Source organism: Vipera berus, assembly GCF_964194415.1.
Source record: "Vipera berus genome assembly, chromosome: 7".
NCBI lineage: Eukaryota > Metazoa > Chordata > Lepidosauria > Squamata > Viperidae > Vipera > Vipera berus.
Genome location: NC_138209.1, coordinates 611,567 through 627,074, shown reverse-complemented (window position 1 = coordinate 627,074; position 15,508 = coordinate 611,567). Strand labels below are relative to the sequence as shown.

The 15,508-nt window shown below is 54.5% G+C and overlaps 1 protein-coding gene across 1 annotated transcript in view; it reads right to left on the bottom strand.

Moving 5' to 3' along the window:
- The window catches only part of EXOC6B (exocyst complex component 6B), a 150,346-nt gene that overhangs the window by 64,638 nt on the left and 70,200 nt on the right, over window positions 1-15,508 (bottom strand). Inside the window, exons 9-16 of the mRNA XM_081332759.1 lie at window positions 8,229-8,312; window positions 8,062-8,108; window positions 7,094-7,214; window positions 6,388-6,459; window positions 6,086-6,183; window positions 5,582-5,687; window positions 3,901-4,010; window positions 1,283-1,394 (exon numbers count right to left, since the gene is read on the bottom strand). Coding sequence (XP_081188885.1) covers window positions 1,283-1,394; window positions 3,901-4,010; window positions 5,582-5,687; window positions 6,086-6,183; window positions 6,388-6,459; window positions 7,094-7,214; window positions 8,062-8,108; window positions 8,229-8,312 — 750 coding nt within the window. The remainder of the gene's footprint in view (window positions 1-1,282; window positions 1,395-3,900; window positions 4,011-5,581; window positions 5,688-6,085; window positions 6,184-6,387; window positions 6,460-7,093; window positions 7,215-8,061; window positions 8,109-8,228; window positions 8,313-15,508) is intronic.

Sequence of the window (15,508 nt, the reverse complement as noted above, 5' to 3'; positions counted from 1 at the left end):
GTCACTGCAAGCCCTTTACGTCCAGCAGCTCCCCCCTAAAACAGAGGCCCCCAACCTTTTGGGCAGCGGGGACCGGTTCCGTGGAGAGAGGTTCTTCCGTGAACCGGAGAGCGCGTGGTTTTGGGTGCTGCCTGCATCCCGCGGACGGGGCTTTGCTTGTTTGTGCGGCCCGGTTGCTGGCATGCCGCGGCCCGGTACCGGTCCACGCACCAGGGGGTTGGGGACCCTTGCTCTAAAATATCAAACTGGAGAAATCCCCAAGGGGCTTTTCCAGGAGGCAACTGGACTGCTCATCCAAGAAGCTTCTTCAGCTCTGACTAGATGGTGGGTCAGAGCTGAAGAAGCTCCTTGGATCAGAAGCGAAACATCTTCCAATTGAAAAACAAGGAAGTCCAGTTGCCTCCTGGAAAAGCACCCTTGGGGTAACTATGACCCGGACAGCTGAGAATCTCCGTAATAGACATCAAGCTGGAGAACTGCGGCCCTCAACATACGGCCAGTGTTACAGCTCCCACTGTCCCTGGCTAGGCTGGGCGTCTCAGCTGTGGCAGAGCCGAAAAGTAGGCAACGGCCTACAACAGCGGTCCCCAGCCTTTATGGCTCCACGGACCGGTGGAGAGTGGCAGTGGCGCGGGGGGCTTCTCATGCGCAAGCTAATTCCCGTGCATGCGCAGACGAAGCTGCGTGCAACTTGCCTGCCACTTGCACGGCCCGGTTGCCAGCAGGTGGTGAACCGGTATCAGTTTGTGGCCCGGGGGTTGGGGACCCCAGGCCTGCAACACACTGAAAGACCTTCATGCTAGGCTGGACAAGGGATGCCTCAATGAAACCATGCGGGAGAAAATGGAGCCGAGTTAGATCTAACGCTTGCCTCACCCATGAGATGCAGACAGACTCTAGTGCAAGTGTTTCTCAACTTCAGCCATTTTAGGAGGAGTGGGCTTCAACTCCCAGAATTCTAGGACGTGAAGCCCACTCCTCTTAAAATGGCCGAAGTTGAGAAATATTTACTGGTGGATGTGGGAGGAGGAGGAGGAGGAAAACTTGGGGAAGACCAGGTGTCTTCCAACTTGGCCCTTGGATGACTTGTGGACTTCAACTCCCAGAATTCCTCAGCCAGGCATGTGTGGAAGACCCCCGACCTAGACAACTCAACAAAGCCGCAGAGAAGACTCCTCCTGCTCCTCCTGCTTCAAGAGGAGGCTGCAGGTCTCTCCAAGGAGGCTCCAGGGAGGGTCAAACTCGCCCCCCAACCTCTCCCAATCCAGAAAGGGGGCCTTGCCTCGGTCAGGCCGACGTTCTTCCTCCGAATGACGTTCTGCAAACAGTTGCTCAGGGTTCGAGTCAACAGCAAGTTGGTCGATTTCCGAATCATGTCGTCCACCTCCGTGGAGCTGAAAGGCAGGCAGAATTATTGATCAGTTGAGCGACTGATTGATTGATTGACTGATTGATTGATTGACTGACTGACTGGTCGCTAAGTGCAAACAAAACTATCAGCCAAGAGGTTCCAAGGCAGAGCGAAGCCAACTCAGCTGACACCTACAAACCTTCCCCCACCCCCCAGGCGTTGGAGGAATAGAGGAATGGAATGGAATAAGGAATAGAATAGAAAATATGGGACAGAACAGAACAGAACAGAACAGAGCGGGAAGGGACCTTGGAGGTCTTCTAGTCCAGCCCCCTGCTCAAGCAGGGAAAGGCCTTAGCTTCAAAGGATGGTTTCAGAGCATGGAAGCCAGGCCTTTCTTGAGACGGACGGAGACGGATCCTCCGATCCTTGAGCTGTGTTGTGGGTCAGGGTGGACAGCAGGTGTGGGTCACAAACAGCTGGATTTGGGAGGGTGGACACTCGGCTCAGGGCCTGATCAATACGAGCCCACAAAGAGGAAGGTGGACGTAAAAATGATGTAGAAATAACCGGCTCTGTCTCCTTTTGTCCTCTTTCAGTTGATGGTTTCAGCTATTTTGAACAGTACAGGCTGCCCTCGACTTACGACAGTTCATTTAGCGACCGTTCAAAGTTACAGTGGCCTTGAAAAAAGGGACTCGTGACCATTATTTCACACTTAACATCCCCAGGATCACGTGATCAAAATTTGGACACTTGGCAAACTGGTTCCTATTTATGACGGTCGCAGTGACCCGGGGGGGGGGGGGGGGGGGTCACGTGATCCGCTTTTGTGACCTGCTGGCCAGCAAAGTCCAGGGGGGAGCCAGGCCCACTTTAACAACCGTGTTGCCAACTGAACAACCGCAACAACACCCTTAACAACAATGGCAAGAAAGGTGGCAACAGACGTTTTGGGCTCAGCTGTGGTCGTAAGTAGAGGACTACTTGTATTCTGGATTTTGAAAATCATGCTGGCAATTTTTTAAAAAGTCAGCTGCCAGGATAAGGTTAATTAATAACAGGAAGCCTGGAAATTGTTCTCATTATTAATGAAGTAAAAAATAAACCCGCGGGGTGGATGGAGAATTCAACCAGGAAGTGTTGCAATAATGGACACCAACCCACCCACCCACCCGCACCCCCAACCCCTCCCACCCCCGGGGCCAGGGCTGTGAATACCTAGCTGGCATTACTGTATGCCTTTCGCTACGCCAGGGAGTCGAGGATCTTTCTTTGCTGAGGGACCGGACTGGGGCAGGCCTGACACCGTTTCTGCCAGCCGAGAAGAGCATCGGCCGAATCCGTGCCCGGTGCTTTGCTTCTCAGGGAGGAAGTCAAAGGGTCCGGCTCTGAGCTCTGCCCTGGAAGCAGAACCCCTGCCAGCCTCTGCCCCAGGCCTTTTGCCAACGCTTGTGGGCAGCAGACATTTCCCCCCAATACTGCCGAGAAGCCGGCCTAGATATGTCCAGGCAGCCTCTGGGAGCGAAGGCTGACTTGAAGGCGCAAAAAAGGGGGTGGGGGAGAGGGAGGGCTGGGCGCTCGCCTTCCTGGTCAGCCTGGCATGCCACCTCTTCAAGGGGTACCCCAAAACCTCCATTCCTCTCAGGAGGAGGAAGTTACCGGGGTGCCACCGCTGCTTCAGCAGTGAAATGGTGGCCCCAATTCTCAATTATTAACAGATCAATTTTATTGGTTCCACTGGGGAAGGGGGCTGTGATGCTGGCAGGACCCCTATTGACAGGCTAGTTTTAAGGGGGGGTCTCCAAAAGTTCTAATGAAGATGTGGAGGCCCACATGAAGGGAAAATATCCTCACTGCCCCACTGCCCTTGAAGAAGCAGTGTGCGCGCACATACACACACATGCGCACACGCACACGCACACACACCCCATTTCCTGCTCCATCACTTTTTTTTTTATTTATTTATTTATTTATTTATTTATTTATTTATTTATTTATTTATTTATTTATTTATTTATTTATTTATTTATTTATTTATTTGCGAAGTTATGGCTCTGGTATCAGCTTCCCATTGCCTTCCTAAGCAGCTCTTCTTCTGAGTTTCTTTTTGCCTCCTCAACCTGGGCAGGGTGGATCTCCACCCCATCTAGGGACCGTCTGGAAGAATCAACCCATTTGCATCGGCCTGTGTGCTGGGGCCACAAAGGCAACCCCCCACCACCACTGCCATCCAAAGACACGCAGGTGCAGGAGAAGAAGAGACCTTTGGAAACCACCGGGGGGGAGGGGGGAGCAGCCCTTGCCGTAGCCCAGGGCTGGGCAGCCTTGGCCCTTTTATGACTGGTGGACTTCCACTCCCAGAATTCCTGAGCCAGCCTGGCTCAGCATGGGAACCTCTCCCTTTCCCCTCAGCGTGGCTGGCTGAGGAATCCTGGGAGTTGAAGTCCACCAGTCATAAAAGAGCCAAGGCTGCCCACCCCTGCGAGGTAGCCCAAGAAAGGTCCAGGGGAAAGACTGGGGGAGGGGGGGCTTTTGGATCCCCCTACCTCAGATGAAGGTCTTCAGAGAACTTCAGGCAGGCGTAGATAAATTCCTTGATCTGGTTATAAACCCGAGGCACCAGTTCGGAAAAGGGGAACTTCCTGGGGAACGGCTGCTGCAAAACAGAGGGGGGGGGGATGGGTCAGCAAGACATGCGCCCACCCCAGCCCGAGTGGACGTCACCCCCTCCCCGGCCAGGTTGCTCACTCTGCTGGGGCTCTGCTTGCCCCCCACCCCCAAAGAGCTTTCGCCCCTCCTGGCCGTAAGCCTCCTCCGCCTCCCTCCCACAGGAGCACGGGTGGGGAGGGGGCTTCCGTGGCCACTCCTGGACTGCCCTCCCCACTTGCCAACCCCCAATGGGGCATTAAGGCTGGACTGTGTGGTGACCCCGTGAACGGTCTTGATCTCCCTGGGGACTGACGCATGAAAATTGGGGGGTGGGGGGAGTCAGGTTGTGTCCGAGGCCTCCCCTTCGTTTCAGGGAAGGGTTTTGCCCTTGGGCATAAAGGGGTCCCTTCCCTCTCCTGAAGACCACTGCCACACAGAAGAAGAGGGGGCCGACTCATTCTCCAAAGCACCCGAAGGAGAAGAAGCGACGGACGGAAACTAATCGGGGAGAGAAGCAACCTGGAACTAAGGAGATTTCCTGACAGTGAGGACGATTGACCGGTGGAACTACTAGCCTCCAGAAGTTGTGGATGCGCCATCCCTGGGGGTTTTTAAGAAGAGACGGGACAGCCACCTGGCTGGAATGTTCTAGGGTAGGGGCAGGCAACCTTGGCTCTTTTATGACTGGTGGACTTCAACTCCCAGAATTCCCGAGCCAGCCTGGCTCAGCTTGGAAACCTCTCCCTTTCTTGGCTGGCTCAGGAATTCTGCGAGTTGAAGTCCACCAGTCATAAAAGAGCCGAGGTTCTTTTATGCTCTAGGGTCTCCTGCCATGGGCAAGGGGTTGGACTGGAAGACCTCCAAGGTCCCTTCCAGCTCTGTTCTGACTTTGTTTATTTATTTATTTATTTATTTTAATTCCATTTATATCCCGCCCTTCTCCAAAGACTCAGGGCGGCTTACAAGCTTAGCAGTAGCCTTCATTCTATGTATATGCCTGCTTATTAGGGCTTTCACACACACCCCCAAGCGGCATTATTACAAAGTCAGCTTAATTGCCCCCAACAATCTGGGTCCTCATTTTACCTACCTGGGAAGGATGGAAGGCTGAGTCAACCTTGAGCCTGGTGGGACTCGAACCTGCACTTAATTGCAGGCAGCTGGTGTTACTTAAGGAGGCATTAGCCCACTGCTCCACCAAGGCTCTCCGGCCTCTTCCCTATGACCCAGCCCTGGAACCCTTTTATTGTCGCATAGCAACATACCCGATGGGTAAAATGTTGCTTGGGCCAGCCTTCAGAGTTGTCATGACTGTAAACCGGTAGACGGCTTTCCATCGTGGCCCTCTGTCCCTCCCGGGGACAACCCTCCCCCAGCACCACCAAGCTCTCCTCTTTTGAGGGCAGCCCAGGCTGGAAGCACTGCTAGAGAGCATCCAAACCGTCCTCACGGAGCCAACCCTGAGGGGCTCTGGAGCGGAGGAATCTCCTCGGCCTCCCGAGGGTGGAGCGGAGGTGGCCTGCCTCAGTGCTCCAGGGAGACCCCCGGATTTCAGCACCGCCTTCCCTCCCGTCTCACCTTCTCCAGCTCCGCATCGTGGAATGGAAACTGCCCCACCATCTTCTCGTACTGCTCTTCGTTGGAGACCGAGATGGGGCTGTAGTTGTCCAAATCCAGAATGTTCCTGAGAAACAGAGGACAGTTTTCGCTGCTCCGCCTGTGCACAAAACCCGGCTGGCCTCCTCGGCCGGCCCAAGCAACATTTTACCCATCGGGTATGTTGCTACGCAACAATAAAAGGGTTCCAGGGCCGGGTCATAGGGAAGAGGCCGGAGGGCCGGAGGTCCTGGAAGCCGGCCCCAAGGAGGGCCGAGGGCCTGGCCGCGGAAGGGTCCCGGCGGGGTTTCCAAAGCAGGTTGAGGGGGGTCCGGCCTTAACTCTGCTGTGTCTGTTCTCCTTTTTAAATTGCCCTTCTGAGTTCTACTGTTCGATCGTGCACGGTGCAGCCTGGAAACCTGCATTTCTGGGGCAGGAATGTCGTCAGTGAGCCAGGGGCCCAATCCACCCGAGGATGCCTCTCACCTGAAGGCTCCGGCCCATTTCTTCAGTAGCGTCTCGCTGTACTGGTCCTGGATCTCCAAAAGCAGGTCAAAGAGCTGGTTGACCGGGAAGCCATAGCCCTGGCAGAGAGACACGGGGGGGGGGGGATTTCAGGGGAAGATGGCAGACCTCTGCCCAGCCCCGGGGACTCTAACCGACATGGTGCTCAGACAAGGAGGAAATAGCCCAGCCCTCTGGGCCTCCATGGGGAAGGGGCTGTCTGATTCCCAGGCCGTGCCTGGAGGGGCGCTGGGGACGGGGGAGGGGCCGAGGCGGCTCCTTACCTGCAGAGTGTCAGCAAAAAGCACAATGAGGTTTTTCAGATCCAAGACCAGGTCCGGGTCTGAGCAATAGGACTGGAAAAGAAGGAGAGGAAACAGCGCTCGCTCGCTGCCCTTCCGTAGGCCCGTGTCGCTGAGGGGCTCCGAGAAGGGCAGCGTGGAGGCCTGGCAGATTTTGAACTTGCAGCTCCACAAGGTGATTTGTTGCAAAAAAGAAAATCACTTAAACCAAGCCACCTAACACTTAACTTAGCTCAAACCGGCTTGTTAAAGGAAGGTACCATTGTGGGGTCCTTGGTCCTCTCCGGCTTGGCTGTTTGCTTACAGACATTTAATTACCAAATTAGGGAACATCATCAGTACTAGAAGGGAGTGGAGGGGGGGGTGGAGAGGAGGAGGAGGGGGGGGATCCTTGGTGCTCTCTGAGCTTAGGGATTTTCTTGCAGACATTTCCTGACCCAACAAAATAACATCATCAGTGCTAAAGTAGCACTGCTATCTGTATCAAAATAATGCTCAGGTCCATTTTCAAAAAACGCTGTGATAAAAATGACTAGGCACACGAAGAGCTGCAAAGCAGAACATCTGTGTCAGATCTAGAACCCAGATAGCACAACTGGGGTTTCAGGCCAAGGAACCCAAAAGTGCAACTTTTTTACAGTGCAGGAACCCCAGACCGCCTACCCAGGGCCGAGCGACCGCTACTCACCGAATGCGTCCGGAGGGCAGCGATGGTCTTGGAGAGGGCCATGTCCCACAGTTCGTCGATGTAGGCTCTGTCCACCAAGCCCTGGCTTGTGTGCAGAATGTGGTCCTCGATGACAAAAAAGCTAAGACGGAAGGAAGGAGGGCTGTCAGGGACAGTTGCAGGCTGGGCAAACCCCTCCTCCGGGGCTGCTGAGAACACGGCAAGGGACGCGTCTGCAATCCCCAGGTGTCGCACACGCCTGAGGGGGATTTGCTTCTGCTTACGGAGAACAGAGACAGCCGGCTGGGTGTCGTGGTTAAGGGGCCAGGCGAGAAGCCAGGAGGCCGTGAATTCTAGTCCCGCTTGGCATGAAGCCAGCTGGGCGACCCCGGGCCAGTCCCTGTCACCCTGCCCTCGGAAGGAGGCAATGGCGAGCCCTTCTGAAAAGCCTTGCCGGGAGGACAGCAGGGACGGATCCAGGCCGTCTCCCAGCACCAGACGCGACGGGACGGAAGGAAAAGAAAGAAAAACGATCAAAAGGAGCCTGTTCCTTGGCGGCTTTTAGTTACGGGCAGTCCTCAATATACGACCGCAACCGAACCCCAAATTTCTGTTGCTAAGTTTTGTCCCATTTTACAACCTTTCTTGCCACACTTGTTAAGTGAACCACTGAAGCTGTAAAGTCAGTCACACGGTTGTTAAGTGGATCCATCTTCCCCCCTTGACTTTGCGGGTCAGAAGGTCGCAAGAGGGGATCACGTGAGACACACACACACACACATCTCCCGGGGACGCTGCGACCGTCGTAAATATGAGCCGGCTGTCAAGTGTTTGAGGGTAACCCACGTAAGTGTGGAAAAAAAGGCCACTCTTTTCAGTGTCATCGTTACTTCCAACGGTCACTAAACAAATGGCTGTAACTGGAGGACGGCCTGTTCCGCCCTGGCGGGAGCCGAGACACACACACACACAGAAAGAGGAAGACTCACCCCACAATCTGGTTAAAGTACTTCCGGTAGCCGGAGAGGGTCTCGTGCTGGAGACGGGGGGGGGGGGGGGGGGAAGGGAACAAGATCAAAACACGCCAGGGGGGGTGGGAAACACCAAGAAATCCAGCCCAGGTGAGACCCCCCCCAAAAGCCCTCCGAGACCTCACCATGTTGGAGGGGGGCTGCAGAACCAGCCGGGCTTGCTTCCTCCTCTGCTTCCGGTAGTAGCTCTCAAAGGTCTCTCGGGCTCCCTGCCAAGAGGGAAAGGGGTCAAGCGCCTCCCGGGCACCGAGGGCCTCCCTTGCCACCCCCCACCACGGAGAGGAGGCCCTGGGACCACCTCAGGAGGGGGGCAAGCGAAGGGCGGCGGGCCTCGTCTTGCTTGAGTCTGGCACCTTCTCAAAATCCTGGGGGGAGCTGCGATTCTGCTTGTCCCGCTCCTGAGTTTTGCCCCGGGGGAACCGGCCCGGCCTTCTGCCCCACCGGCCTTCGCTCCCCTGGGTGGACCTGCGGGCTTTGGGACGTGCCGCCTGGGGTGCCTTCCTTGAAGCTCAGCGTGGACAGAAGCCCTTCCCACGAGGGTCTTCTGGGAGATTTCCCCCAGTGCCGGCTGGGGCTGACAGAAACTGGAGTGTCTGTAAGATGGCCGCCCAAAGGCCCCCCCCTTTTGTTTTCAAACCATCAGACGAGGTGGACCTCCCACGTTGTTTTCCCCTTTCAGTGGTCAAGGTGTGGTTACTAGCACTCGGTACATCCCCACCACCACCACCGCCGCCACAGAAGGGTTGGCTGCAGCGGTCGACAGTCTGAAGGGAGCCGGTGAAGGCACGGAGAGGCCAGAACAGTCGGTGCTTCTGTGGAAGGCCTGAGGACATCCTGGTCCACAACGGAAAAGCAGCAGGGGTTGAGTCTAACACGGGGAGCTTTTTGAGAGAAGCCACCAAAAAGGGTCTCTCCATCTTGACCAGGGGTCTTCCAACCTGGCCCTTTGGTGACTTGTGGCACGCTGGCTGAGGAATTCTGGGAGTTGAAGTCCACTCCTCTTAAATTCTATATCGGGGGTCTTCCAAATTGGCCCTTTGATGACTTGTGGACTTCAATTCCCACGCGTGCCTGGCTGAGGAATTCTGGGAGTTGAAGTCCACAAGTCATCAAAGGGCCAAGTTGGAAGACCTTGGAAGACTCAAGACTTCATAAGTCTTGACTTATGAAAGGTCCGGCACCATGTCCTTTTGTGGAGACCCCTGAGCCGCAGCTGTTGCCCTGTTCAAAGCAGGTGAGGAGGGGTTGTGAGGACTTCTCAGCCTGCCCACCTGGTTTATTAACACCCGGAGAGAACCCTCAGAGACAAGATCGCATGTGCCTTCCCTTCGTTCCTTCTATCTTCCAGGTAACTGTACCTTAACTAGCACTACTAATTTAATCAGGACAGGCGCTGAATTAACTTTTCAGCCCTACAGCACAGGCTCTGATCCTAGAAATAAAGTATGTCATACATTTCTGTCATAAAATACCATTTCCCAACTGAATTCGTTTTATAACGCGTGGAGTTATCTGAATGAAGTGATCTACAGCATTTGTTTTTAATTTATCGGTACCCAAGAAGTTTGTGTTGCCCACCATTTACTTCGTCTCCATGCAAGGTCTTTTCTTGAAAAGACCTTCTTGGGGGGGTCTCCCTGCAGCGAAGGCACCGAGGGACCCCCAACCCCGATTCGACTTTTCTGCAATCCCCTGAAGCTACTTCTCCAAGAGGCTGCTAACTCCCTTTGACAGATTGCTTCTGATGTATTCAGATTATTGTTACAGTACGTTTTGAAGTTATTCGAAAAACGTTCCCCGAAATATAGGATAGAATATTTATATTCTAAGCCTGTTAGCTGTCAACTTGCATTTCTTTCCGTGGCTCCAATCTCATCCAGAGCTTGGATTTGCCGAGTCTTTTGCTACGCGTTCAGCTGTCGGGTGACCTCTTCCCTCGCTGCACACCTGTCTTATTCGCCTCCTATGCCTACTGAAGGGGGAAAAATAAACCCATCCAGGTGCCCTTAGAGCTTGTAAAGCATTTTCCCTCTGGATGCCTTTACGGAAGAGACGGATAAATGCCGATCGGCAGCGTGCCCGGAACCCTTGTTACGAACCCCAGGAGGGGTTAAAAAAAAACACCAACCTTTTCTTCTGCAAAACCCTCCCTAAGGAGCGGCAGAAGCAGGAGCCTGCCGGTGGGCACCAGGGCAGGAGGGCAAGTGAAAAGTCCTGCACTGCTGGAGCGGCCCATTCCAGATGGTCAGCTCTGGTCTCCCCTTCCCAGCCCTGACCCTCCTGGCCAGACTGAGCGCCTGCCCCGCCGGGCCTGGGGGCCTTCCGTATCTGGCATCCCCTCTGAGGCAGAGACCGAGGGGGTCTCCCAAGTCAGGCAAGCAGCAGCAACACAGCCACCAGTTCGTAAAATACGTTAGCAAAACTGTTTGGCCAAAAATATTGTTTAAGGCCGGAAAACTTACCAAGGAGAGACCCATCCTAGAACTAAGGAGAAATTTCCTGAGAATCATTAGCCAGTGGAACGGCTTGTTGCCTCCGGACGTTGTGGGTGCTCCATCCCCGGGGGCTTTCCAGAAAAGACGGACAACCATCTATCTAAAATGGCGCAGGGTCTCCTGCTTGACTAGAAGACCTCCACGGTCCCTTCCAGGTCTGCTATTATTCTCTTATTTTGTTCCTTGAATGTTGAGCTAGGAGGCCCAAGAGAAGGCACAGCTTCAGGCCCGGGTGGACCGCCCTGCAGAGCCTCCACCGGCCTCCTTCCCCGGCCTCAGAAGGGCGAGGGGAGCCACAGGAGAGTGGCAAGGGGGGGGGAGGCCTGCAGGCTCCTCAGACATCCCAGCCCAGAGCAAGGCAGCCTGCCGATCCTCCCGTGTTCCCTGGGCCTGTCCTGCCGCTTCTCAATTGCAGAGCGGTGGATTTAAGCCAGAGGCGGCGGGGGGGGGGGGGGTCCGGGTGTGTCAGAAAGAGCAGGGCCCCCAGGGCCCCAGGAAGCTCCCTTCGGCAAGGCCTCTTGGCCTGCCGTCCACACTGGGCTCGAGGGCCCCCTGTGGCCAGACGGGACGCTTGGTCTCCCTGCAGAGAGTGAGCAGATTTAAGATTTATTGAGATTTTTATACCGCCCTTCTCCCAAAGGGACTCAGAGCAGAAGGCCGGACTGCACTGGACCCACAGCAGCCCTAGCAGGACGCCCCGGGGACAGTCCCAGTTGTTGTTGTCCTTGTCCCCCTCCTCCTCCCCCCACACCGCCTGCAAACCCTGCTGCCTTCCAGCACTGACGGTGTTCCCTAGTTGCGTCCTAGAACGTCTGCAGGAAAATAACCCAGTTCAGAGAAGACTAAGGACCCCACAGTTGTCGTCGTCCTTCTCCTCCTCCTCCTCCTCCTCCTCCTCCTCCTCCTCCTCCTCCTCCTCCTCCTCTTCCTCTGCCAGGAGCTGATCCTCCAGCCGTGAGGGAGGCTGGCCTGGAGGCTGCTCCCTCTGCTCTGCTCTCCGCTGACCCCTTGCCAAAGTTCAGGGCTTCCTAGAAGGAGGAAGGCCCCCCCAGATGCTCCGGCCGTGACCCGGCCCCGGCCTCTGTTCCAAGAGGGCAGCCCTGCCCGACCAGCCGGCCACCGATAAGCAGGGCTGGCAGAGCGAAGCAGGATTTCCACTAATCCGTTGGGAACCTCTCAGCGGCTCGGCCATAAAAATGAGGTGACAGGAAGGTCGGCTTCAGTAACAATGCCGAAGAAGCCCAGAGTGTTTACATGCGCCGGGAGGCTTTTCCAGGGCAGCCGGGCCCTCCGATAAGGCCATTGTCAGGGAGGCCGGAGTCGCCTTTCGGCAGCCCTTACAGTCCGGCCCTTCTGCCCGGCCGATGAGAACATGTTTTCCGGTGCCGGCTTGACCGCGGCCACCGTGGCCCTGAGCTGTCCTGCTCGGCCGCTCCCCCCACGGTCTTTCCTGGGTCCCTCCGAGGTCAGCCCCGGGGAGGGCAAGGGGGCCTCCGGTGGAAAGCCAGTCCCTGCACCAATATCCCTCAAGGCCCTTCCAAGGAGGACTCTCAGAGGCAACACACACACACACACACACACACACACACACACGGCACTCCCCAAAGCTCTCTCAGCTTGCTGGTTTCCTTGCAGGCCTTTCATCCTGACCCAAACTAGGCAGACTCAGCGACCGCATCTACAAAACGTGCAAACCTGGAGGAGCTTTGACTTTATTTTCGCCATCTTGAAATGTTGCATGAACCTGCTCTGTTTGGGGAGCTGACGGTTCCGCGCGTCGAGTTGTGTCGCCTCAGGAAGTGGATCGATTCAGTGGCAGAGCCGACACAATGACCTGGCCCAAGGAGCCCCGTCCCTCTTCACCAGATCCCGTTCTTCAAGAATCCACCCTGATAAATGGGCTGGACTGACCCGGCAGTAGAGGCACAATGGCAGCCTCCAGGTGAGAGGCCTTTGCTCCGGCTGCCCACGAAGACCTGGGACTGGCCGGCCGGAGCCGGTTCCTCGCAGACCATCACCCAGCCGAGCAAGATGGGGCTGCGTCAAGTTTGTGTTGCCTACCAAGGCTCCACGGTTGTGTGTTTTCACATCCTTCGTCACGTGTATCGACCTATCCATTCCTGCTTTCAATCTGATCGTTTTTACTCTTCATTCTTTTTGCTATTTCCCTGCCATCCCTCACCCCTTTGGCAGAAGCGTTCGGCCCGCAGTTTGCTCTGCTGATAATGTAAAGCAGCTTTCACAAGAGATCGATGGGACGTTAAGGTGCTTCCAAGTAAAATAGGCAGAATGCAGAAATGCAGTCATTATGAAGCTTTATTCATCGACAGGTTATATAAAAAGAGCTATATGGCATGGAAGCATCCATGCTTGTATGATAGAGAATGCATGCAAGAGAGAAAGTAGAAAAGAGAAGCAGAACTAGAACAAAGAGGCAGCCCCTGGGCAGAGGTATTTATGGGGGGTCTCGGCCCCTCCCTAGCCATAAAACTCTCGCCAATGAGGCTGCTGCAGGGAAGCAAAGAAGCCTCTTTGCTTCATCTGATGACCTATTTGGGGAACTGCCATGGCTGGCACAAAACACGTAACAATTCCCCTTCTTGCCAGCCAATGACAGGGACCAGTGAATGTGTGTGAGGGGGCGAGCAGGTGTCATAGACATGCATATAAAAACGTTCAGAAGGCCAAACACAAACGCTTACACAGAAGGTTGTGCCGGTCAATGGGAACAGGTTTGGTGAACAGATCAGCTATCTGGTCAGCTGTATTACAATGCTCTACACGTATAAAACCCTCTTTGACAAGCTGCCTGACATTTTTATAGCGTATGTCTATGTGGCGAGATCTAGAGCCTACTGCATAAGCCTCCGAGATTGCAATGGCGGCTGTGTTGTCCTCTAGAATTTGGATGGGCAGAGGAGGAGCTGCCCAGATGCTCGTTATCAGATCATTGAACCAAGTCAAATCATTGGCCGTGTCTGACAGGCTGGCATATTCAGCCTCGGCCGTGGAGCAAGAAACAAATTTTTGCTGCCTAACATGCCAATGTATTGGGCAGCCATTTAGCAATATGAGGAAACCAGAGGTGCTCCGTCTACTTTTGGAGTCGCCAGCCCAGTCTGCGTCTGAGTAAGCAGAGAGCTGGGCCGTCTTCCCCTTCTCTGGTTCCAGCACAAGGAGGGCATCGGTCGTGCCCGAGGTACCTAAGTATCCTCTTAACAGCAGTCCAGTGGAATTCCTTTGGGTGTTCCACGTGCCTGAACAATAGATTTACAGCTAAAGCTATGTCAGGCCTGCTCCAATTGCTGATATATAGCAAGGAGCCAATCACAGATCTGTAAAGCGTATTATCTGTGAACTCAGGACCGTCCTTATGAGTATGGTTGTAAAAGTCGCTTTGCATTGGGCTATGCGTGGGATTAGATTCTGCCATTTTGCATTTGGCCAATAACTCCTCTATCTTTTCTTTTTGAGATAGAGCAAACCCCCCCTTAGTGGCCAAAATATGCACACCCAAGTACTTGTCAACCCGCCCCAAAGATTTCAAAGTGAACTTTTCTTCCAGGGCCTTGGCAAATTCATCACACCCTTCCTTGTCAGGTCCTACATATAGTAGGTCGTCCACATAAACTAACACCCTTTCTGTGGTACCCTTTGAGTTGCGTGTGAAAACACATTCATCTGCTCGGGATGCAGTGAAACCAACTCGTTCTAAACTTTTTCTAAGGCAGTCATACCATAGTTTCCCTGACTGCTTGAGACCATATAACCCTTTGTGGAGTAACCATGTATTTTCCCCTTCTTGCTGGTAGCCAGGAGGGGCCTTCACGTAGATCTGCCGGTCCAAGTTGGCGTGGAGGTAAGCCATCTGGATGTCGAATTGGAAGACTTCCTCCCCCAGAGCGGCTGCAGTCACGAGGGCGGTCTTGACGCTCTCTGCCCGGACAGTTGGAGAGTATGTCTCCCCATAGTCTTCCATATAGCGTTGGGCGAATCCCTGAGCTACCAAACGGGCCTTATACAGGTAGAGGCCATTGGCAAGTGGTTTTGCCTTGTAAACCCACCTTGTGCCAATGACTTTCTTCTCCTTTGGAGGTTGCTGGGGGGTGAAGACCTTGAGTTGTTTTAAGCTCTGCATTTCCTTCTCCATCGCGAGCTGCCATTTCTCCTGTTCTTCGATGGGCAGCTCCTGGATGTCAGAGAAGGATTTTGGGGTGACCACAACGCTGTTAACAGACGCGATGTGCCCAATGTCAATTCTCTTTGGCGGGATGCCTTTGTTGGACCGCTTTGACCTCCTTACCTTCTGCCACTCACCACCTTTTTCTTCCGCGGGTTTCTGAGGCGTTACTGGGGAACTGGGCGGCTCATCCTCCCCATCTGAACCAGGTGGGATGACATCTTCGTCTTGTTCCACACTTTCGTCGGTGGCAGGTTATGTGGACGTCTCAGGTGATGTCGTAGTCGGTGTGCCCTTGCTGGGACAATTGATATATGGGCTCAGATCATTGGAGTGTATCTGGGCCCAATTGGAGTCCTCTTCGAAGGAGGCAGATTGAGAAGTCAGAATCCTGCCCCCTTCTCCCAGGAAATGGTAGGCCTTGGAGCCAGGAGCGTAACCCAAGAACCTCAGTCTCTGGGAGACAGATCTCCCCTTCTTCCGCAGCTGCTTGGGGATGTGAACCCATGCGTAGGACCCAAACACACGTAAATGTCCAAGATTTGGTTTCCTACCATGAACTAGGAAATATGGGGTCTGGTTCACAACACTGCTCCAAGTGCGGTTTAAGGTGTAATTGGCGTATTTTACCGCTTCTGCCCAGTATGATTCTGCGACCCCTGGGTCTGCAATCAGACTACGCATCATAGTTTGTAGGACTCCATTTCTTTTCTCTGCCACGCCATTTTGA